This window comes from Phascolarctos cinereus, unplaced genomic scaffold (genome assembly GCF_003287225.1).
Source record: "Phascolarctos cinereus isolate Bilbo 61053 unplaced genomic scaffold, phaCin_HiC Scaffold_726;HRSCAF=1367, whole genome shotgun sequence".
Lineage (NCBI taxonomy): Eukaryota > Metazoa > Chordata > Mammalia > Diprotodontia > Phascolarctidae > Phascolarctos > Phascolarctos cinereus.
Window position 1 is genome coordinate 345682972 of NW_027556098.1, and position 22915 is coordinate 345705886.

At 32.7% G+C, this 22915-nt stretch overlaps 1 protein-coding gene across 7 annotated transcripts in view; it reads left to right on the forward strand.

The window, feature by feature from the left end:
• POSTN (periostin) overlaps nt 1–22470 on the forward strand; it is a 44966-nt gene extending 22496 nt beyond the window's left edge. The window contains exons 11-24 of one of the 7 annotated variants that reach the window (XM_020969960.2): nt 1348–1484; nt 2043–2173; nt 4030–4160; nt 4302–4404; nt 4901–4968; nt 5588–5633; nt 9225–9305; nt 12576–12656; nt 13453–13542; nt 14722–14802; nt 15136–15219; nt 17892–17978; nt 20232–20273; nt 21468–22470. In XM_020969960.2, the coding sequence (XP_020825619.1) occupies nt 1348–1484; nt 2043–2173; nt 4030–4160; nt 4302–4404; nt 4901–4968; nt 5588–5633; nt 9225–9305; nt 12576–12656; nt 13453–13542; nt 14722–14802; nt 15136–15219; nt 17892–17978; nt 20232–20273; nt 21468–21505 (1200 nt within the window). In that variant the 3' untranslated portion in view covers nt 21506–22470. The remainder of the gene's footprint in view (nt 1–1347; nt 1485–2042; nt 2174–4029; nt 4161–4301; nt 4405–4900; nt 4969–5587; nt 5634–9224; nt 9306–12575; nt 12657–13452; nt 13543–14721; nt 14803–15135; nt 15220–17891; nt 17979–20231; nt 20274–21467) is intronic. The other 6 variants (XM_020969963.2, XM_020969962.2, XM_020969961.2 and 3 more) reach the window with 6 other exon arrangements.
• Nucleotides 22471–22915: the final 445 nt, after the last annotated feature.

The following is a 22915-nucleotide window of genomic DNA, read 5'->3' on the forward strand; positions in this document are numbered from 1 at the left end:
GGAGTTGAGAGGGAAGTACGTGATGAGCATGGGATAAATAGCATGAGCAAATGTGTGAAGGCGGGAGACAGAATGCTGAGTTCAAAGAACATTTATTTAATAGTCCAGTTTGTCTAAAAGATGAAGTGTGTGAAAGGAAGTTATGTGAAAATGGGCTTGAAAGATAAGTTGGAGCCTGAATGTGGAGGCCCTTAAACATCAACTTGCATTTTTTTAATTTTATTTTTGAGTCAATATGTAATTACTGAAAAGTTTCAAACACAGATGTGGCAAGCTCAGACTTCTGCTTAGGAATATTATTTTCATAGTTGTATAGAAGGGTTCTTTGGAGAGGGGAGAAATTGGAAGGGGAAAGCTATTTTGATAGTGACTATTGCAGTAGTCTGGGCAAAAGGCAATGTGGGCCTGAACTAGGCTGATGTGTTTGGAAAGGAATGTAATGATGAGAGATAAGTTATAGAGAAGGAATGAAAAGGAGTTCATAAGTGATTAAACACCAGTGGTGAAAGAAAAGAGTGTTGGATGACTCTGAACTTAAGAACTTGGTGACTGAGTGTTGATGCCCTCAGCAGAAATAGGGAAGTGTGAGGAAGGTATAGGAGGAAGATAATTAGTTCTCTTTTGGACACGTTGGGTTTGACATAGAGGTATGTAACATTCACAAGGAGATATTTAATAAGCCCTTGATGATGCAGAGCTAGAGTTCTGAGGAGTCATTAGGGCAGAATATATAAGTATGAATACATTTGTATGAAGATTATAATTAAGACTCTGCTAATAAATGCTTCTAATTGGAGGGACAAGAGTAGAAAGATAGGTAAGGCTTATACCTTCATGTAAATGCTTCATGTGAATGCTTCATGTGAGTGAATTTGGAACTTGAGATATAACTAATTAAGTTAGACAAGCAAGGTGGAGCTAATTTGTGGATAACTTAGAAAGTAAGGAATGAGTTCCCTTTTCTTTTTGAAGAGGTAGGAGTTGGTGGGAGTAGACTCTGGAACCGTGGGTGCAGAATATGTCATATGTCACCATACAAAATGGATATTTTGAGTTTTGCTGAACTACTCCTCCCCCCCTTTTTTAGATCGTTCTTATTAGGAATGGCTTGCTGGATAGGGAAGAGAAGTAGCATATACTTGGAAATGAAGGTCAAGTAAAAATATAGGAAATCAATAGAAAATAGTTTTTAAAGAAAGAAATAAAGTAAGATGGAAATTTTTGTTCCCGGTCTTGGTTTTAGGTACCTTTATGAGGGTTAATCCACAAATCAAATCACCTCAAAAGTTTTCAAATTGAAATTTTCAGAGAAGTTTGGTTAACATTTGTTTTTCATTTCATTGTCAGGCCATCTGCATTGAAAATTCATGTATGCTTAGAGGAAGTAAACAAGGAAGGAATGGTGCTATTCATGTATTCCAAGAGATCATCAAACCCGCTGAGAAATCCCTGCATGAAACGTTGAAACAGGATAAGCGCTTTAGGTAAGAGGTTATTAACATTACCTCCTCAAAGGAGTATTCAGCTTTGACATTCATATTATTACTCAAAAAACCATCAGCCTCCTGCTGAACTGAAAATGAGGAATCTATGAAAATGTTTTCAAAGTGAAATGAGTCTTCTCATGTTCTTTTATTTTTCAGAACAGAATAATTGGAGAAGATGAAGAGAAAACTAGCAAATTCACTTTAGCCAATTTCTCCTCATTTTCAATATGGTTAAGTCAATAATGGCAAGAAATGTTGGCAAATAGTATTCCTTTGAAAAGAGCCAACATGTTTTCATTTTGTAAGGATATTAACTGACCAAATTTTATTGGAAAAGAAGTTCAGAACCAAAAGATATTTATAGTATACATAGCTACTACCCTTCCCTAAGCAATTTAAGTATTACCCAAGTCTTATATCATAAACATAAAATTGTATGAAGGGCTCTGATGCTTCTTTTACTAAAAGATTTTTATGAATAAATGCAATGTTTAATGAGCATTACTACATCTTAGTAAATCAGTACTTAAGGCTATGTATTTTTCTTTTACTTAGCATTTTCCTCAACCTACTTGAAGCTGCAGATTTGAAAGATATTCTGATACAACCAGGAGAATGGACCTTGTTTGTGCCAACCAATGATGCTTTTAAGGGACTGACAAATGAAGAAAAAGAAATACTGATCCGTGAGTACAAAAAAATGAAATTTTCATGATAGAGCTTCTCAAGTTTAAGAACTCCTTGATTCAGCAAGTATTTATTAAGAAGCCTACTGTACAAAAAAAATTTAGATAAGACAGTCATAGCCTTCCCAGTGTGTATAATTATTAAGGGATATAATACTTGCACAGAGAACTAAATGGTTAGTAGAATGTATTAGAGAGTATAAAACAGTGTTGCGGGCAAATATGCACCAGTTTAAAGTTAAAATGAACTAGATGGTAACTTAATGCACCTCATCTCATTTTAGAGATGAGATATTGAATATCAGAGAAGTATAAAGACTTGTTCAAGGTCAGACATATTGTTAGTGAATAGGAGAGTCAAATTTTCAAACCAGTTTGTTTGACTCCAAATCCAACACTTTTTCCAATAAACCATGTTGCCTACAGTGAGTCCTTTGAGTCTTTTACTTCCTTCCTACATAGTACTTCACTTCTACAATTAGAAATTCTTTATCACTCTTTAATATAATTTGCAATTTTATAAAAATGGAATTTTAGAGATAGAAAATATTCTTGCACTTATTTTGCATATAAGGAAATGACCCTGTCCAATGTCAGAAAGCCAAGTCATAGGAGTACTGAAACAAAAACCCAGTTCTCTAGACTATTAACCCAGTGTGCCCCTTTAATTATACCATAACTTATCCTCCCCCTGTGTTCACATGGATTATGGCAGTAAGTTAACTTAAAGCGTTAAATATAACCAGTTTTCAAATATACTATTAATAAAGTTACTATTATTTATAGAATGCCAAATATTACATCATTTGTTTTCTGTCTACTTCTGATTTTTGCATATTATTCTTGAATTTTAAGTGATTTCTTTATAGCATTTTCAAAAGTCCAATGAAGTATTCAACATTCTTCATGTTAATTTCCAGCTTTAATGTTTTCCTCACCTATAGGAACTTGACTTCATTTGATCTGACTTCAATTTCCTTTTCTCTTTTTTCTTTGAAGTAGCAGAATGGCAAGGAAGAGGACAAAAGTTAAGAGTGGAAGAGCCTATTTTTTTTCAAACTTGCTTGTTTGTTTGTTTGTTTTCTAATTTGCCACCATGGTTCATCAGAGTAGACAATATTTTACAGTTACTGCTCAGCAATAAAAATTTAATGAGTATAGGATCTTTTATATTTGTAGTGTCAGAACTGCTGATCTAATTAGTATTGGAAACTGCTAGGTGAAAAAACTCTCTCTACCAATATGAGTCAATACTTTCATGGCAATTTAAAAATCTTACAGTATTGCCAAGGAATTGAGAGGTGAATGAGGTACCCTGGGTCATATAGTTAGTATATATCATGGGCAGGACTTGAACCCAGTTTTTCCTGGCTTCAAAGACAATTCTCTGTCTACTACACCAAGCTGCCTCTAGAAATACACACAAATACATGTACATATGTACATGTGAATATCTATATATAATGTGGCCATATATATATTTCATTATACATTTGTGTATATAAAATATGCATATATTCCTTAATATCCCTCCTATAAATTTTGTTACTTGACTGTGGTTTGGTATAATATACTGTAATATTGCTTTAGGGGTGGTTTACTCATGTTTTACACATCCAAGTCCAACACAGTGGGTTGATATTTTAGAAAAAAAAATTCATACTACTGACTAGGTTTCAGCATTGATTATGATACAGTGGTACTATTAAAAAAAAAAAGACACATGCCTGAGCCCTATTTAAAGCCACAGAAATGTTCTATTATGACAATTCCACTTCCTGTGTTAGAGTTTGGAAAATACAACTTACAATGACCTTCCAATGACATTTCTTGAATATCTTTCATATTTTTCCTAGGGGACAAAAATGCTCTACAGAACATTATCCTTTATCACTTGACACCAGGAGTTTTCATTGGAAAAGGATTTGAACCTGGAGTCACAAACATTCTTAAGACTACACAGGGAAGCAAAATCTTCCTGAAAGGCGTAAGTCTTTCATTTCATAGTTTCCAATAGTGATTTGAAATAAATTCATATTATAATTAAATTTGGATATTTTATGTGTAGCTTTCATCAAAAAAACAATAATCCCATAGTTTTTCATTTTCCCCTTTTTCACTCTTATAGGTAAATAATACACTTCTGGTGAATGAAGTAAAATCGAAAGAATCTGATGTCATGACAACTAATGGTGTCATTCATGTTGTAGACAAACTACTCTACCCTGCGGGTTAGTTAGTATATCTATAGCTATGATAAATGAGTTAATCTAATCTATTGAACATAAGCTTTTTAGGGGGGGAAAGGTATGCCCTGAAATTTCAATTATGAGAAAATATTCAATAATGCTTTGTAAAGTTATCTTCTTGGAATTAATTTTATGGATGATTCTCTTCCGATAGAAACTCATGCTATTTAATTTAAGAAATTAATTAATTGAATCAGAGTGAAATGTTTAATTCAGAGGAAATTATTGCACTTGATACTTGCCTAAGCATTTAAAATAGAATTCTTTTCCAGTTAAGAATTGTTAATCTGAGACCTAAGTTTAATTTATAAAGAAATGAAGCAGATACAGTCTTCTCTGTGTTGATTTATGACTTTTTTTTAATTAAGAAAAATAAAAGGATCAGGTTCCTTTTAAATATATACTTGAGGATCTTTAATTTAAAACTGCCTACAAACTCCTAAGTACTTCTGATTCTGAACTGTGTTCTTCTTCATAGACATACCTGTTGGAAATGATCAGCTGCTGGAAATCCTCAATAAATTGATTAAATACATTCAAATTAAGGTAAAAATACTTGATTTTAAATGCTTTTCTTTTTAATATGCTTGGCAAAAACTTCTGATTTAGAAGACATGCCCCAAAATATCTGCATGAGCAATCAAATTCCAAAAGAGTTGGATTAAACTCTTCAATGATCTTCTATATGGCTGACTATAAAGTTGTCATAAAACCAACAAGATTTATTTTTTTCTATTATTTAGCATGTTATTTCTAGACAGTAGAAAAATACCAAATATTTTATTGTAAATAACATATCACCTTGTTTCAGGAAGTGAATCATTTGACCTTGCTGGACTCCATTCTCCCTTTTATAAGAGGTGCTAAATGATATCTAAGTCCTCTTCCAACCTGAACAATTCTATAAGTATAGAAACTGTTGATGATCCTATTCCATTTAAAACATCTCTTTCTGCACTGCATGAATATTTTTGGTATAATCTGGTCTGCTTAGCAGGGAGTTAAGGATACAAGCTCTCTGGGAACCTCCTTCTACTCCTATAAAATGTGAGGAGCGCTCCCTTCTGTTAGGCTAATAGGTTAGTGAGAATGATGGCAATGTTTGATTTTGTTGGCTAAAGTACCATATTTCCTTCTACTAAATTTGAACATTTATGATTTTTAGTTTGTCCGTGGCAGTACCTTCAAAGAAATACCTGTAACCGTTTATAGTAAGTACACTGTGAACCTTTTCAAACATAGGGGGAACTGTTGATGAAAAAAGAAAATTAGGGTTTTTTTTTTTGGTCTGAGCCACAAATCATTGGTAATTTGGTATTTGAACTCTCAAACACTGGCAGGCAAATCACTTCTCAGTCACTCCAGGGTTAAGAAAAGTATTTCTTCCTGATCACACCTTTTAGATCCAGCCATATTCCTCATTCATCTACCACTTTGGGCTTTGAAGGGGAAAGTGTAAAGAGTGAGAAAAGTGGCAAAAAAGTGGGACTGGGAGAGTGGCGGTGAGCTGAACAAACTAGAAAGAGCCCAAGAGAACACTCTGAAGCAGTGTGTGCTTCAGGAGTGACTGTCCTTCAACACTCCTCATCTCAGCACTGACCTGTCCCAAGACAGAAATAAACAGAAACAAATATGAAAACAAACAAAACCAAGCAAACCGGTGTTTGACAGTTCCTGATTTATTGTGCAGCTGCAAAGCTTGGCTGCCACTTCTAAGAATGACTGATTCCTAAATCTCAGAATGTTTAATTCCAATCTGGTCAAACTGTAAGCATTCTAATTGCATCCCTTAAAGAAAGATACCTCTAGATTATATTGCTAACATGTAAGTATAGGTTGTAATGGGAAGGGTTTCTTTTTCTTCTTTACATCTTATTCTGTTTTTTTTTTTTAATTCTTCCTTTCACCAGAGCTTGTAGGAGCAGAAGATTTTCATTTTGTTTGGCTTTCAAATAAATCCATAAAATATATCTGTAGCAAAAATATGAAATTCAATTTGCACATTTATTTTTGATAGAAAAATTGCTCCAAGTCTTGTAACTCTTTCTAAACTTCTCCAAATTTTTAATGGAATAAGTTCAGCATCAGAAGTGAAACAAAATGTCTGCTGCTCTGTCTGATTTAACATAAATAAGAAATAAAATAGTCACTTTTAAAATCATATAACTCAGTCCAGCTCAGCATTATACTTAAAGATTCTAAAAGAAAGGTAGAATTCTGCAGTGTTACGAATTCTGTTCTAGAGGTATTCATTATTGTTTAATTCATCTTGTGAAAGAAGTCTTTATGGGCTCTATTCATCAGAAATGTTATATGACCTTTATCCATTATAAAGATCTCCATGATTTTTACTCATGTTTCTGATTTATTCAATATTAGTTCATCAAAGATTTCCTAAACGATTCAATGTAACATCATGCATAGGACAGGCTAAAGAATATACAGTATTATAGTAGTGTCCTTATTTTCACCATTTTTTTCTATTACAAAACCCAATTCCTTAGATCCCAAATATAAGCTACAGTTTATGACATCAAAGAAACTTTTAAACACTGCTTATCCATTCTTAGATCTGTACTTCCTGGGATATAATCATTGTAATGCTTCACACTTATGTGGTGCTTTACAATTTCCAAAGTTCTTGGAATTTACCTCATTTGAATTTCATGTTATCAAGAGGCATACAGAGCAGTTATCATTATCCTCATTTTACAAAGGAAGAAAATCACGTTAAATGACTTACCTTACCTCTCTCAATAGTACTATGAAGCCAAGTTCTAATGTACTCAGCCAAATTTTTTGGAATTAGAATTAAGATCATAAATAGAAACGAGGTTATTTTCATTACTGAATTTGTTCATGTAGATACAGTCTATGCAATGTGTATGTAGGTGGATTTATTGCAATTTGAATCAGTCCATCTTTCAAATACTCTTATGAGACAATATTATAATGGACCTACGTCTTCTGGTCCTTAGTCCAATATTTTATCCACTATATCAAGCTTCTTCCCATGTGTTCATAAACAATGTTGTTGTTACCATTCACAGAATAAGTATATTATTCAAGAGCATCATTTCAAATGAAGACAAAAATGTAACTGAAAAATTCAAATATAAGTCCAACTCAGATCAATAATGTGTTGTTTTTATTATTTTACATAACTATGTATATTGCCTTTATCTAACAAAACCATCAATTCCCTTGATTTATCTCATAGGAAATTGCTTCCTCAAATATCCCCTGAATTATAAATTGTGTTGAAAATATATTTTATAGATTCTATTAGTTAAGATATATAAAATTTGAAAAGAAATGACCACTTTATTCACTTTTACCCTCACCATCCAGTTTTTTCTTATTTGAAGACGATATACAATATCCAAAGTTCTTTGTTTTAGTTCTTTGTTTTTAAAATTGGGAATTGATGCAAAATGGTTAACTTAAAATGATGAAAACTGATAGACAACTCTAAATGTCTGTTCTTTAATTGGAACAAATTGTACCATGGCAGGACAATGTATATTGGCACAAGCATGATTGATTGTGACACGCAATGAGTTTTATAGCATGTCTACATGGCATAAAAAATGTAATGTGGCTTAATTTAGATATTAACTAAGACTCCTTCATCCTGCCAATACTGCTTCACCACCCCAACACTCCTCTATACAGCCTCTCAGTTTACACAGCCAAAGTTCTTGGGAATTAGAACTGAAAATCTAAAAAGCCACCAGGCAATGCTAACAGCTGGATTTTCTACTGTTGACATGTCCATGCTATGTATACACAGGAAGATTTATTGTAAACATTAGCACATCACTGAATGAAGCCATCTTTCTAATAGTGTAATGAGGAAATGGAGGAAACAGTAGCTGTGCTTATGTAGCAGAAAGTGAAATGGAGAGACAGTCATTTTCCAGGTTATTTGAGGAAGTCAAACCAGGAAAGCTATATCAAAATCCATTTTTGGGATTGGAGATGGCAGTGTTGAATTGGTACAGCTTGGTTTTCTAATTGGTAAAATTTATTAGATATTGTATCTCTCCCACTCCCCAACTCCACTTTGGTTTACAGAGGCAGAAACTATATTTTTATCTTTTATTACTGTTTTTAAATGTAATTTTAATTCTAGAACCAAGAAAGGAAATACTATTAGGACTTGTAACATTTGTTTATGATATTGCTGAAAAATCAAAGACATTGACTTTGCAGTTTGAAATACTCAACACATAATATTTTGTTGCATAGAGCCCACATCTGGCTGGCTGAAGTTTGATTTGGATTCTTAAATATGCTGAACTTTATTTTCTTGCTCTTCCTTTCCTGTGACTATAATCAAATGCGGGAAACATGTTTCATAGCCTTTTTCTTTCACTTTTTTTTTCCTTTTACCTGAGAGGGATGAAAACCAAGAATGCAATTTGAAATATGGTAAATTGCATAAGTCTAATTATGTTTATTTATCTTCTGTTACTATGCAGCCCCTATTTTCAAGAAGTACAATTAAAGGTAAAGAGCTTGGTGGTGCAATTAAAAAATCTTAGTTCTCTAGGTAAAAGTTCTTTAATGAATGTAAAATTAAACTGGATCACAATTATATCGAGGAAAATTCAAAGTCTTCAACATCTGGATTTCTGAAGATACTTAATCTGACACCATTAACATTGCTTGATTTTAAGTCCCTGGACTTGAACTATACATGATTGTTCAAAAACATTCAAAGGCCATTCCTAAAAGGACAATGTTCTGGCTATTTTTTAATATAAGCATGATTCATATTCCACTTTCTACACTTTCAGCAACTAAAATTATTACAAAAGTTGTGGAACCCAAAATTAAAGTGATTGAAAGCAGTCTTCAGCCTATTGTCAAAAGTGAAGGTAAAAATCAATCTGTTAATAGATGGTTCCTTTTCATTTTGAAAAATATCTATGTAATAGATTGATTTCTGCGAATGTTACTACATTCTTTGAAACTAACATGCTAAATTCTTTTAAACCAATGGCATGCTGCTATGATTGCAGAATGCAACATGTAAAATCTGTAGCATAGTAAATGAATGATAAGTGTTCTTAACCCCTTCAGTACATTTACTTGTGCTAAGTTTAAAATAAACTCAAGTTACCACTGCCTCTGCTCTGGCAACAATTCATTAAGCAATCAAATCCTATGCATTTTTGTAATTCAAATTTCTTTGATGAATTACAATTATTTTTAAAAACGTAACTTCTTTGTCCATTTCTTGAAATTCATCACTTCTGATGTTTATTAGAGCTGTTTCCTAAATCATTGATCCCTTTCATTGAAGATCCTTGAGCACCATGATTTGAGAAAAGAGAGGCTAGACTTTGGTGGAAATTAAAGGCTCTAATATGAACAATCACTTTTATTTCTTCGATTTACTCCATTGGTAGAACTATATTAGACAGGTTCTTGTTATTGCCTGTTTAAATCATCTTTGAGTATAGCCCTTTATATTATTATTCCTTTTCACTATTTTTCTTGGAAGGGCATCATTCTAGGATTTCTGATAATTCAAAAGAAATTTCTCCTGTAAGTACTTAAATATGATGAATGATATTTTTGAAAAGACCATTTTCTAAAAAGATTTTTTTTTACTTAAGGAAGAACAAAATGTAAAACATATAGGTCAGAAGCATAGTCTTCCACAAAATATGCTTTTAACTTCTTGCTGTTATTTTAAATATTCTATTCTTCTGTGGTAGCTAGTTTCAGACAGTATGAAATTAGGCAAAGGATTGTCTGGTAGCTTTTGTCTATTCCTCTTAAGTCTTATATTAAAATTTAACATTTGCAATAAAAGGGGGAAATCATATTTATAAATAATTAGCTGTCTTCATTGTAAAGTTATTTTCTAGTTACTGAATTTTCTGAGAAAATATCTGGTCCTATTCTCTTAAGTTGGTTGATTATTTTTCTTCATTCTTGAAGAGGACGAAAATGACATCACTGTGTTCAGATCCAGGTACAATGTGCCCAACAGTGCCTGATCAGACCAATACAAACTCAGAAGGCTCTACAGTAGTTCAGGCACAAATAGCCCATATGAACATTTGGAGTGGAGATGTCTCTAAATTTGCCCATCTCACAATTCTCATAAGTATTCTCTTAAGTATTGTGTTGATAATGATTTGATTGTTTTCATCCTTTGTCTAAAAGGAATAGGGGTCTATGTGGTATACAATTATCTTTCAGAAACCTTTCACTGAGAAAGTGTTTACTATTTTCATTGAAAATGTCTAAACAAATCTTAATCATAAGTCAATATTATTCCTTTTATTATTAAGAAAAAAACCTGATTATTCATGGTAGAGTTCAAACATATTTCATCATCTTATATCTGAAACCACACTTTGGAACTCTTTATTTTCCTTACTAAGGGTCCTCTCCATTCTTCCAATGACCGTTCTTTCCATTCTAGCTGTCCATCTTACCCTCCTAGCTCTGCTAGAAATACTCTGCCCTGGTACAATTTTTCTTCAGGTTTATTGTTCTGAGGGGGAGAAGATGTTCATTCTATAGTTGGGTGGCACTTATGAAATGGGAAATCCATATGGAAACACAAAGCCAAGTAAATTCTTTATCTGACTCATCAGTTCAAAACAGCAGAAGCCAATGTCCGAGCAGTGAGATGGAGGGAAAAAAGCAATGATTAGAGGGGTTATGGATCTTTTTATTGATCTCATTTGGCTGATTTTTTTTCAGTCTTATCTTAAATACCACGCTTCACACTTTCATAAATCTGATGACCACCTCTCATGTAATTAGAACCTTCCAAACGGTAACAATAATTTCCTAACTTAATGATATTTTATCAAGCTCTAGATTAAAAGAAGACCTTGACAGGAAGATTCTTTACATGAGAATTATTCTCATATACTCTCATTTTTCTCTTTTAAAAACAGCATAGGAATGAGGACTTGTTTATTTATTTATTTTTATTTGAAATTAGTTTGCTTCCTTCTCCTCTTGCAGACTTTAATAATATACCAATTTGCAATGTTCATTTCCATATTTCTTAAGTTCTTCCTCTAATTTAAATTTCATTGTTGCATGGTTTTAGTTTCTGTGGGATTATGCTCCACAAGTATTTTAGAAAATTAACAGCCAGGCAATGATTTGGAATGATGATTTCTGGAAAAAAGTGTGCAAATACAAAAGATGCAATCACATTTTACTATTTTCAGGTTTTATAGCATGAGTTAAATGTACTGAACCTTCTTTCTTCTTCTCTGAGACATTTTTGGTGAACTAATGCAGTAATCAACTTCCTAACATTCAAAATGATTTGCTTATGAAGCAAAGACATTTTGCAAGTAAACTATACCTGGGCATTTCTCTTGGTATTTTAAGGGGGAGTGGGATCATTAATTAATTAGCTAATCTATTTGTCATCTTCCTGCAGCAGGTAAGTACTATTACATATAATTATTATACACACACACACACACACACACACACACACACACACACAACGTCTGTAGTTCCAAGGCAGTGGCAAAGTTATGATTTTTTACTCAATCCTATGCATGAATAAAAAAATTGTCAGTGGATTATGATGCTTTTGCATCATTTAGAAAAAAAAGGCAGCAAACAAGATAGTGTTGTAAAGCAAGTTCTATGAATGTCTTTGTATTTACAAATGCACAGATCTAGCCCTTGAGGTAATTTCAAAGGCCATCTAGGTCAACCCCCTCATTTTATGGAGGGGGAAACTGTGGCCTTGGGAAGTTAGTGACTTGCATGCTAGTAAGTTCTCACAGCTAGTAAGCATTTCAGGTAGGATTTGAACTCAAATCCTTTGACACGAGTCAGTGGTCTTGCAACTATAACAAGATGAAATAAAAAATATTAGCATATGATTGGTTTGTTTTTCCATTTAATCCTCAGAATTGAGTAAAGAAATAAGAGTTAACACATTGCCTAAGTCATATGTCAAAATAAATAAAGCTCCATTTACACAAAATGAGTTCTTAGAGTTAATTTCAAAAACTAAGGGTTTGAAAAATATATATTTAGTTTTGAAATACATTTTCCCTTCACATTAGACTAATAGGCTTTCAGATAATGTTAAAAAATCGTATAAACAAAAGTTTTTATATGGCCTTTGTCTTAAAACAACTTTTCAGGACCTTCAATGACAATTGAAGGTGATTCTGAATTCCAAGTGATTAAGGAGGGTGAAACAATAACTCAAGTGATTCATGGAGGTGAGTGTTTTAAACATGATTTAATATTTTCAATGAGCTTATTTTAGAAACATCTTTGAAATTCAGAGTGATATTATTTCTGTTGCTTTTTTTGGCCTACTTTTTAAGAAAACTGGAATTATTTTATCAGATATAGCTTTATAGCGGCTCAAAAGTATAATTCTTTTGTCCTTGGTGTAAGAGTTCTTAAGGAAATCATACTACACAGAAAGTACATAGAGAGAAGCTCTTTAGGGAAAGCGACTCAACCAATGGATACAGTTGAATCAGATTGGTAATGAAATTAACAGCTTCCATATAATTGATTGATTTGGGTACCAAACTCAATTTTCATTTTGTAGCTGAAATGAAGATTTTAGACTACATAATAAAAATAATAAAGATTATTATAATAATAAATAACAGGCAAATCTGTACCTGCATGGTACTGTTTCTACGAAGACATAACTTTCTTTAGAACTTATTCTAAGTTTCAAGATAGAATCTTGTATGGCTTATTGGAATTCATAAATAGACTTATAAGAGATCTAGTCATCAAAAAGTAAAACAAGGTGTTGGTAGTTGTTTAGTTTGGTCTTCCCCACTGCCCAAAATCGATGATAAAATTGTCACAACCTGATGCTAAGTAGCCCTGGACTTATATCAGGGAAAATGCTGGTTCATTAATAAAGCTCATCTTTGGATTAAATGTCTAAATGATATTGTTTTCAGTGAGAAATTGAAACATTCAACTGCTTTGTGAATAGCATTCTAATACCCAGTGAGGGATTTATTGATCTTCTTTTATCCATTTCAGAGCCAATTATTAAAAAATATACCAAAATTATTGGTGGGAGACCAGTAGAAATAACTGAAAAAGAGACAACAGAGGAAAGAATTATTAAAGGTAAATGATATTTCTGTACATGGACAGAATCTTTGCTGCAGAGTGAAATATTTATCATTATGATGTATTTTTGTCAATGGAGAGAAAGCAGTCCTTAGTACCAAAAAAACTAGTTGAGGCAAACAAAATACACTGGCTAGTAAACTCATGCTCGCTCTCTCTCTCTCTCTCTCTCTCTCTCTCTCTCTCTCTCTCTGTCTGTAGACCTGTGATTTTATTGGTGAGAGGAACTTCTCAGTAAGAACACTATCTCTTCTGCAACTTTCAGTCTTAGAAAATTATCTGAAAGGATCCTACCTAGGTTCACAGAGCCAATGTGTAATAGAAGTGGGACTTCATTGAACCCACATCATCCTAACCTCCAAAGTCAACTCTGTTCACAGTCATATTGCCCCTCTAAATCAGGAAACAACTATTTAAATAGGTATTTCTTTGTGCCACTACAGAATTTAATGTTCACCATATAAATACTTCCCATTAGATAGAACTGTATTACTTGATTTTAAGAGCATATTAATCTTACATGAACTGACGTTAATACAAAATGAAAAGGCTTTATTTTCCCTATTATGAATGAACAGTAATAACTGAATTATTTAGAGGATATTCAATTTAGTTTTCCAGAGAAAGGTCTCTCTACTTACATATTGAATGTGGAGTAATTTGGTATTTTTTAACCTAATATGAGAAACTTAATAAATGTATTCACAAGTTTCCTAACTGTAGCTACTCCCTGCCCCTTATTATTATCTTTTATTGATTCAGTCAACAAGAATATATTAAGTGCCTATTATATGTAAAGTGCTAGGGATGCAAAAACAAAAGATGAAATGATCTTTGCTCTCAATGAGTTTCCATTCTGTTAGGGGTAAACAACATGAACACAGATGAGCAGAGATGAAAGAGTCTATAAAGAGTAAATACAAAGAAATTAGGTACCCAGAGAAAGATCTTTTTGTTTACATATTGAACAATTTGTGCCATTTGGTATTTTTTTATCTAGTATGAGTATTTTAATAATCACATTTTTAAGTTTCCTGATGGTGGCTACTCCCTAGCCCATTCTTATCTTGTACTGATTCAGTCAACAAAGATATATTAAAGTGCCCAAATGTTTGTTGAATTGAATGGATTAGTCCAGGTTTAAAATATTATATTACAATTCTTTCTTTCCTTCAGGTCCTGAAATAAAATATACCAGGATTTCTTCTGGTAATGTTGGAGAGACAGAAGAAACATTAAAGAAGTTGCTCCAAGAAGGTTTGTATCTTTACACTAATAAGAATCCAGGTCTCTCAAGATCAGCCATTTGATGAAGATCTTGAAGATTTTAACAGTCCATTCTGCTGCAATTCTCTTTTTGCTTTAGTTTCCCTTCCATCTTAACAAAAGGGATCACAGATTTGATCTTCTATCACTTAGCAGTCGTATCGGTTTTATTTGTTTGCTATAACAAAACCATCTTGTATAGTCTTGTGACAGAAAAAAAGAATGTTGGTCCCAAAATTATTACTGTTTAAGTATTCAGGAAATTGACTTTTCTGTGATTATCTTGAATAAACCAATTTCTGCTATGAACATGTATCCTCTTAGAGGTCACCAAGGTCACCAAATTCATTGAAGGTGGTGATGCTCATTTGCTTGAAGATGAAGAAATCAAAAGGCTACTTCAGGGAGGTTAGTAAATGGGTAATGACTAACCTTTTTAACAGGTACTGGAGACAAGTTCTCACAAAAAATTTTCTCTCAGCTTTTTAAAGACTGAATGAGTTTCAGATTAATATTTGTTTTTATAAGCAGCTCCATGGATTGTTCTAACAGACCAATTGGTTTGCTTTGGTGAATCAAAATGAAAATGACCAAATGATGAGCAGTTTCAACAGTCTTTAAAAGGTTTCATAGAACGAAGCATGGGGAGCAATGAATACTTTTTTTCACTCACATACAAAGAATTTTTTTTGCATTTCAAAACTATAAAACAGGCAAATTTAAAAATTTAAAAAGAGTCTATAGAACACACTCTTCAAGCAAACTGAAATGAGTATTCACTGCTTCCAGGGCAGCAAGCATGTCAATAGAATCTTTATATGCATAGAAATAGCAAGAATTGATGCTTTGATAACTTTCTTTTCCAAAGCTACATTCTTGAGAATGGGGATATCTATTTCTTCTAATGGTAGCTGGGGGTGTAGATGATTTTTTGCATATGAAATTAATCCCAATCTAAAATAATATGGAATGTTTTCTGCTTGTTGCATTAAGTAGAACTGCCTGTAGTAGCAGTGTGAGGGAAAAAAAGGAATTCAAATTTCATCATCTAAGTTTAAATAGTGGTTAAATCATAGCAAGTTACATAGCCAATATGAATGTTTTTATTAGGTAAGACATACTATTTTCATAACTTTTTAAAATAATGCTTAAATGAAATCAAATTTATCCAGAAAGATTATTCTAAATTGATTCTTTATAAAAATTATTACTTAAAATGATTAAGTGATATATATATATATACATATATATATATACATTATAAACTTTAGATAACTAAAATCAAACCTATAAAAATAGAAACAGAAATTAGCCATTGACTTAGAATTAGAAGTGGAATAAGGACTAAAATGATTTGCCTGGTAAAAGGAACTTCCAGATGAGGAAATTCCCTTTGCTAATGCAGGTCAGTACTGTCATTAGAGTCTATGCTTAGATGCACTGAAAGGTTATGTAACTAGTCCAAAGTCACATAGCCACCATGTGTTAGAGATAGGAACTGAACTGAGGTCTTCCTGGTTTTAAGGTAAGCTCTCCATACCCTAGAAAATGTTGCCTCTCTTACTTAAAATAATTATTCCAAGCTGTTTTAAGTAATGTATATTTTAGTCTTATTCTTTTTATTCTATTTTATTTTATTCTATTTAGTCTTTATTCTTCCCATAGGGTGTGTACTTATCTGTTTTGGATGATTTTTGCTTTTATCATTTGATCTTATTTACTTTCATCCTTACCTCAAAAACTCTAAAATAATCTCTTAATTTCTGTTGACCAACTTTGAAATACTAAAAATGAAATAACTAGATTTTCCCTCAAGATGAGCATTAATTCCAATGGAGTAGCTTGGGAATTCAGGAAAACCATCTCCCTGGAAGGAGATGACTATAGAGGACAATGTAGTCCAAGTTTAATAATAGTGAAAGTCTAGTGTCTTCAAATATGGAACAAGTCTAAGTATGTTACATCCTTATACACCTAATAGTTGTGTTGTGAAATATTATTTGAATTCCTTTTTCTTCCATGCCATGATAGGTAGCTTTGCAGAATAGTACTGCTTTATTAAAGAATGGATCAATTTGCAGCTGCATCTTATTATAATGCTTTAATTCATTTAGCCTTATCATTGCTATTGTTTTGTATGTTTTATAAAAAATTATGATATAAGTTCCTAATAGTTCACCATGCAAATACGAGCTCTTATTTATTGATTTGTTCATGTATTTATTAAGATGAATAGCTTGCATGTGGCTTCAGTTTCCTTCTCTGTGAAAAGGAGAAGTGGGTCACACTAGAACAATTCTAAGATCCTGTCCAACTTTAGAACCTATTATTAACTGATGATCTATATGGTAATTATGATCATAACATACTTTGCAGACCTTATCTCATTGGAATTTTAAACTTCTGATCATTTTTTCTTTTCCTCTCCACATTCATGCCCAAGGCAAGATGTGTATATGGAATTTTATGAGCTTCATTATTAGTTATGATAATGTTTTCTTTTTCTCTAGTAAATGGAATCCTTCCCTTAAGTGTCTGACTCAGATTTGAGTCTATTCACCAAAATGTACTTGTCTTGTATTTCTATAAAGCCTAATTTTCTATTACTCCATTCTGTACATTTCCAAACATACTTTTTCTAGGCTGCTTTTCATTTGTACTGCAAAGTACAATATTTAACCTGTTGACAGACCAATGGATTAATTTTATGACCATGCAGCACACCATTGTTGCTCTAAGACACCCACAATCCCTTTCCTGGTTTTTGACAAAGACACACTTATAAGATAATTGAAAGAATTAAGTCTATATAATTTTGGCTGTAGATGAAAACTAATTCCATTCAAACTTAGTGGATGCCTTTAGGCCTTAGTTATACTAGACTGCCATATTCTGAGTTACTATTGTGTTTAACCCTATATACTTTGATTAGCAAAGTATACATCATTTTTTATGTAATGATATCTCACAACCACACTTGCCTCTGAAATGTCCCCAATTCCATCACCCAAGGAAATGTTCTCTCAAAATTGATATTGAATTATGCAACTGTGATCACTTGTTTCTAATGCTTATCTTAGCTGGAACTGAGCACACCAAGTTCACTAAAGTAATTGAGAGTGAACCCCAGATTATCGAAACGGAAATCAAGAAAGTCCTCCAGGCAGGTTAGTTTGTCTCTGCTTCTAATAGCCCTGAGGTTCCTATCTTCAGCTGCTATCAAAGAGTTTTGGGTTTAGAAATGTCAACAGTATTTCCTAAAACCATTCATCTATCAATACTTCAAGTATCTGTTTTTTTCTTTTATTGGATAACAGCTTTTGCAGAAGCAGATTGCATGCAGCCCCTTTGAAACTCAGTGGATGTTTCTGCTGCAGTGGAAGCTAATTTACTAATGAACCTCTGGAGCATTAGTGAGGGTGATCCTTAGAGGACAGAATGTCTGTCCCCATCACTCTTGCATGGTTAGATTTTCCTGAACTCTGGCTCCATGAGTAGACCCCTTGAGAATTCAAGGTCACTTTAATGCCATGATGAAGTACTGGGTAGAAATTTAGTGGAGGTTGTCCACACGTGAAGAAATTGATTGAATTTATATATTCAGTTTAGGACCTTCCAATTGTGAATGCTTCAAACAAAAATATGTTATGGTTATGAGCATCCAGATAATATTTTTAATATCCATTCAGTTCACATCTACAAACATGGTCAAATATAATGGTCCTTCATTTTGAGTGGCAGAGAGTATCCTTAAGTTTAGAAATAATATTTAAAATAATATTGTACCTTTCGTGATAGTTATTTTCATATTTTCACATTATCAAATTTCTAAATCATGAATTAATAATTCACTGAAACGTCATTAATTTGGAGCTCATGAATTCTTCATTTGTCATTAATTGGATTGGATTTGGAGTTGGAGAACATATGTTTACTATTACCCATATTTATTTTAAAATACTTAGCAAATAAAAAGATTTCATGTAGTAAAGACTAGATAGCTGGCTTTGAGGATGGGAAAACCTGGGTTTAAGTCCCATCTGTGACCCTTATTGGTTGTGTGATAATGTGTAAGTGACTTGTGCTCTAGGCAATTCATTAAGACTGCGAATTGCAAAGAAGATGCCAGCCTGCACTAGTAGACAGTATTTCTTCACCATGGAGTCCCTAATATCAGTGAAATCATAGGTTCAATCCTTATCCCAATTTTGTTCCTATTCAGCAAATTAAATGGGTAAATAATTTTACAGAGAAAATGCTTTAAAGTAGTTAAGAAAACAAACTATTTTCTAGCACTTTAAGCAGAACCTGTTTAGTAATCCTTCGCTATTATTAAAAATAGGTCATCATCTCTTCTTAGCAATGCTTTGTTAGCCATGAGTTGGTGTTATTGAGTAGTACTATGTCACTGAGAAATAAGTCATTATAGTCCAACCTGATCCTTTTACAGAGGAAAAAAAAATGAGTTCCAGAAGGATGAATTGATTTGCCCAGGGTCACATAATTTGTAAGTGACAGAAATAGGATTGAAACCTAGACCCTCTACTTAAACTTTTAAATTAAGGGTTAGAATACATAGCCTCTGGGGTCCACAGGTTTCACCAGAGAGTGCAAAGAATTCATGACATGAAAAGAAACAAGTTAAGAACTTCTGAGCTAAGGCTTATTATTCATAGGCACGGCCTTTCAGAGCAAAGGTCATATCTATGCCACGGAAAGGGATAAGAGGAGGACTTTAGCAGAAGTCAAAATTTTAAGAAAGTACAAGAATATATGAGGGGTGCACTCATGTTGACTTGTGAAAGTATGCTTGGGCATAGAAATATAGAATTGTTTGTTTGTTTTTTAATTCCCTTGGTTTTCTGCTCCTGGGACTTTCCAGTCAATACTCAATCATTGTTACACACCTCTTAACTTTATTGTCAAAGCTAGAAATATTATAGAGACTCAAAGAGGTCCCTTATATTAGCACTGGAAAAGAAAGTGGTTTTATATATGAGAATTTCTACTTAATAACTCTGTGATAACTTGCTTTTCCTAAATATTGGATACCACTCAGCAGCTCTCTTTGCAACACAAATCAATGTCATCTATAGAAGAGGGTGGGGGAGGTGGAGGGCCATGCTATGTATATAGCCCTTGGGACATTACTATGTGTTCTAAATCACATAATGGAACATTGTATGATTCATGTAATGAACATTTATTTTAATTTGTGAATTAAGTGATAGTTTCTTTTTGTGAATGTAAACTTCTTTGTTTTAGGTATTCAGATGAACAAATTTAGCATTGTAAAAGCTCCTGTCATGATAGTATAATGTCTATTTCCAAAGATTTGTATGGTCTCATTTAACTAGGGACTCCACTTGGCATCCAAGCACACTTTTGGAGTATATCTAACTATTACTATTTATTTTTAGACCGACCAGTCAGGAAAGTACCAACCAACAAAAGGACACAAGGTACGACATATTAAAAAATATGTATATCCTTTCAAAAACAAAGCGTTTGAGTTTCTTGAGAAATCTTGATGTCTAATGTATAGTTACGATTTAAATTTTTGTTTAGTTGTCAATAGTCAAAGAAAAGGAAGCTCCAGGTAGTCTACTATGTTAGCCTTTTACGTAGAATAAAGTTAGCATAAATCCTGAAAAGAGGGATTTTTGAGTAGAAAATTTCATGTGAAACAAAAAAATAATGTTAATCACTTTCTGTAAAGCTATTGGGAACTGAAAAATACAAATATCTAAGGAAAAGTGATTGGGTATCAATTAGCAATAGACTATGTCTAGTCACTGGCCTGCCCTTCATTTACTGAATTCAAGTATCAATTCATAAATCTTAAAGTAAAGAAGAGACAACAAAGCAAGTGTAACTTTGCTGAAAGCCTTTAAGAATCTTGTAAGTAGGACAAACTATAAAGGTCAGTTTCAGATGCTTAGGATTAGTTGCTCAATATGCACAAATAATGATGAGTCATTATGCTATGCATATACTAAGGCAAAAATTTTATTGTAACTATTCAGAAAGATTATGATTTAATGAAATGTATGTACGCATATATGCATATATTAAACTTAAGACAAATACCCTAGAATTACGTCCCAACCATACAAAAAAATGTACATTTTTCAGATTCTCCTTTTCAGCAAACTTACCTTCTCATTGCTTTATAAATACTAACACTGGAAAGGCCAGAGACTGGGGATAGGAAGGGTGGAATAGAAACGTGAAGAGGGAAGAAGCAATGTAATATAATTTTTAAGTTCCTAAGAGCTACTCAATCAAATACAATGCTTATTTGTCCAAGATTGATATGCCTTGTCTAAAAATTGACCATCTATATGCACCCAAAAGATCTAATAAAATGGATATTGGGGAGCCTTTGTCTTACTAAAAAAATTGCGATAGAATTATTTTTAATCACCAGCTTCTATAATGTAAACAAATCAAATTATTTAGAAAAAAATTTGTACAAAACATTTCTAAAACAAAGCTCACAAATACTCATTCCCTAGAACACACACTTTGATGTTCTTTCCTATGGAAATGATTTCCCGTCACTTCAGAATGATTTGTTACAAATGGGCTATTGTATGCTTAAAGTTATCTTGCTTGTGCAGATTTACAAAGTACCTTTCATTTCTCTCATCCAGGAACCAGAAGAAGGTCAAGAGAAGGTCGTCCTCAGTGATACTTCAAAAACCGGACTTCATGCAACTACAAATCAACAGCTGAACTTTTGAGGGAAAAATTGTGAAAGCCACTTTGATATTGGAATCCTTTACAAACTGAACCATGAACCCATGCAGAATAAGCAGGGAACAATTCAGCATGTAAATTTTACTAGTTCTTGTAAATGAGAAAAATAAATGAAATTAGATTGTTTTTTTTAAAAGAATGGATAGTTGTGTTTGTGAAAGGATGTGGATAGTGAGAGGGACATGAGCTGTATGTCCTTTGCACATACAGTTTAGCAAATTCATTGCATCTTCAAACTTTGCAAATTTTTGGCAGGTCTTAATTGCAACAGCATCCAGCATAATGGGTAAATGCCAATGTCACCATCATGTTCTATTTCCTGAAAATTTGGGTGATTAGGATATTTTAGCATTACAGGTGAAGTTTATAAAATTCACTTGCAAAGTGAATGTGTTGGCTAGCTCTTTATTTCAGACACCATACAACATAAGTATCTGCCAAACGAAGTCAATTAAATTCCATGTAAATCTTAGAATCTTGAAATGTTATCTCTTTAAAAAGCTTGAGTCATAAATTACATGTAAGGGAGACACAGAATGCATGAAAACATTTTACCTCTGCATGGGTAATTAAATTGAAAAAAAAAGGTGCTTGATATGGAAATTTTCATATCAAAAATGCTTTGCTCATTTCTGATACTAATGTGGATTTATTTGTAAATGATGTCATTTTTATAGCTAGTTTTGTACTCATGAAATGTTTGTCATTTGCTTCTTGCAATACACATGTATATTTTTAATCTCAAATGTTGCAATACAGCCATGTGTCAAGTCCAAATGAAGTTACTTCAAAATGTTTTGAAGTTACAAGAATTTAATTTAATAGGTGGTTTGGGGTTGGGAACATGACTTTATACCTCTATTTGAAACAAATATTCATTAATGGAAATTTACTAAATTCAGTGTCCCTTGTATTGACAAGGCTGTGATCAGAATGGAGACAATAGAACAGATTGAGTGTGTCCAGGTGTTCTCATCCTTCAGAAATATCTATGGATCAAAAGTGACATGCTATGGTGGAAAGTTCAACAGAGTAAAAATTAAGAGAATGGGGGCCTAGTCAAAACATTACTACTAAACAGTTGAATAACCTTGGACAAGTCACTTCTTTATCAAAACCTTACTTTTTTCATCATCAAAATGAAGGAGTTGTACTAGATGGCTTTAAATGTCCCTTCCAGCATTAAAAAGTTATGAATTCATTTACACAAATAATAATTGGATAGTTTGAAAAGACAAATCACCAAATAAATATAAAATGATACATAAAAATGGTTACTTTATAAAGTTTTCAAAAAAATCTATTTTGAATTTCTCATTTTGCCAATTAAACAGGCACTCAA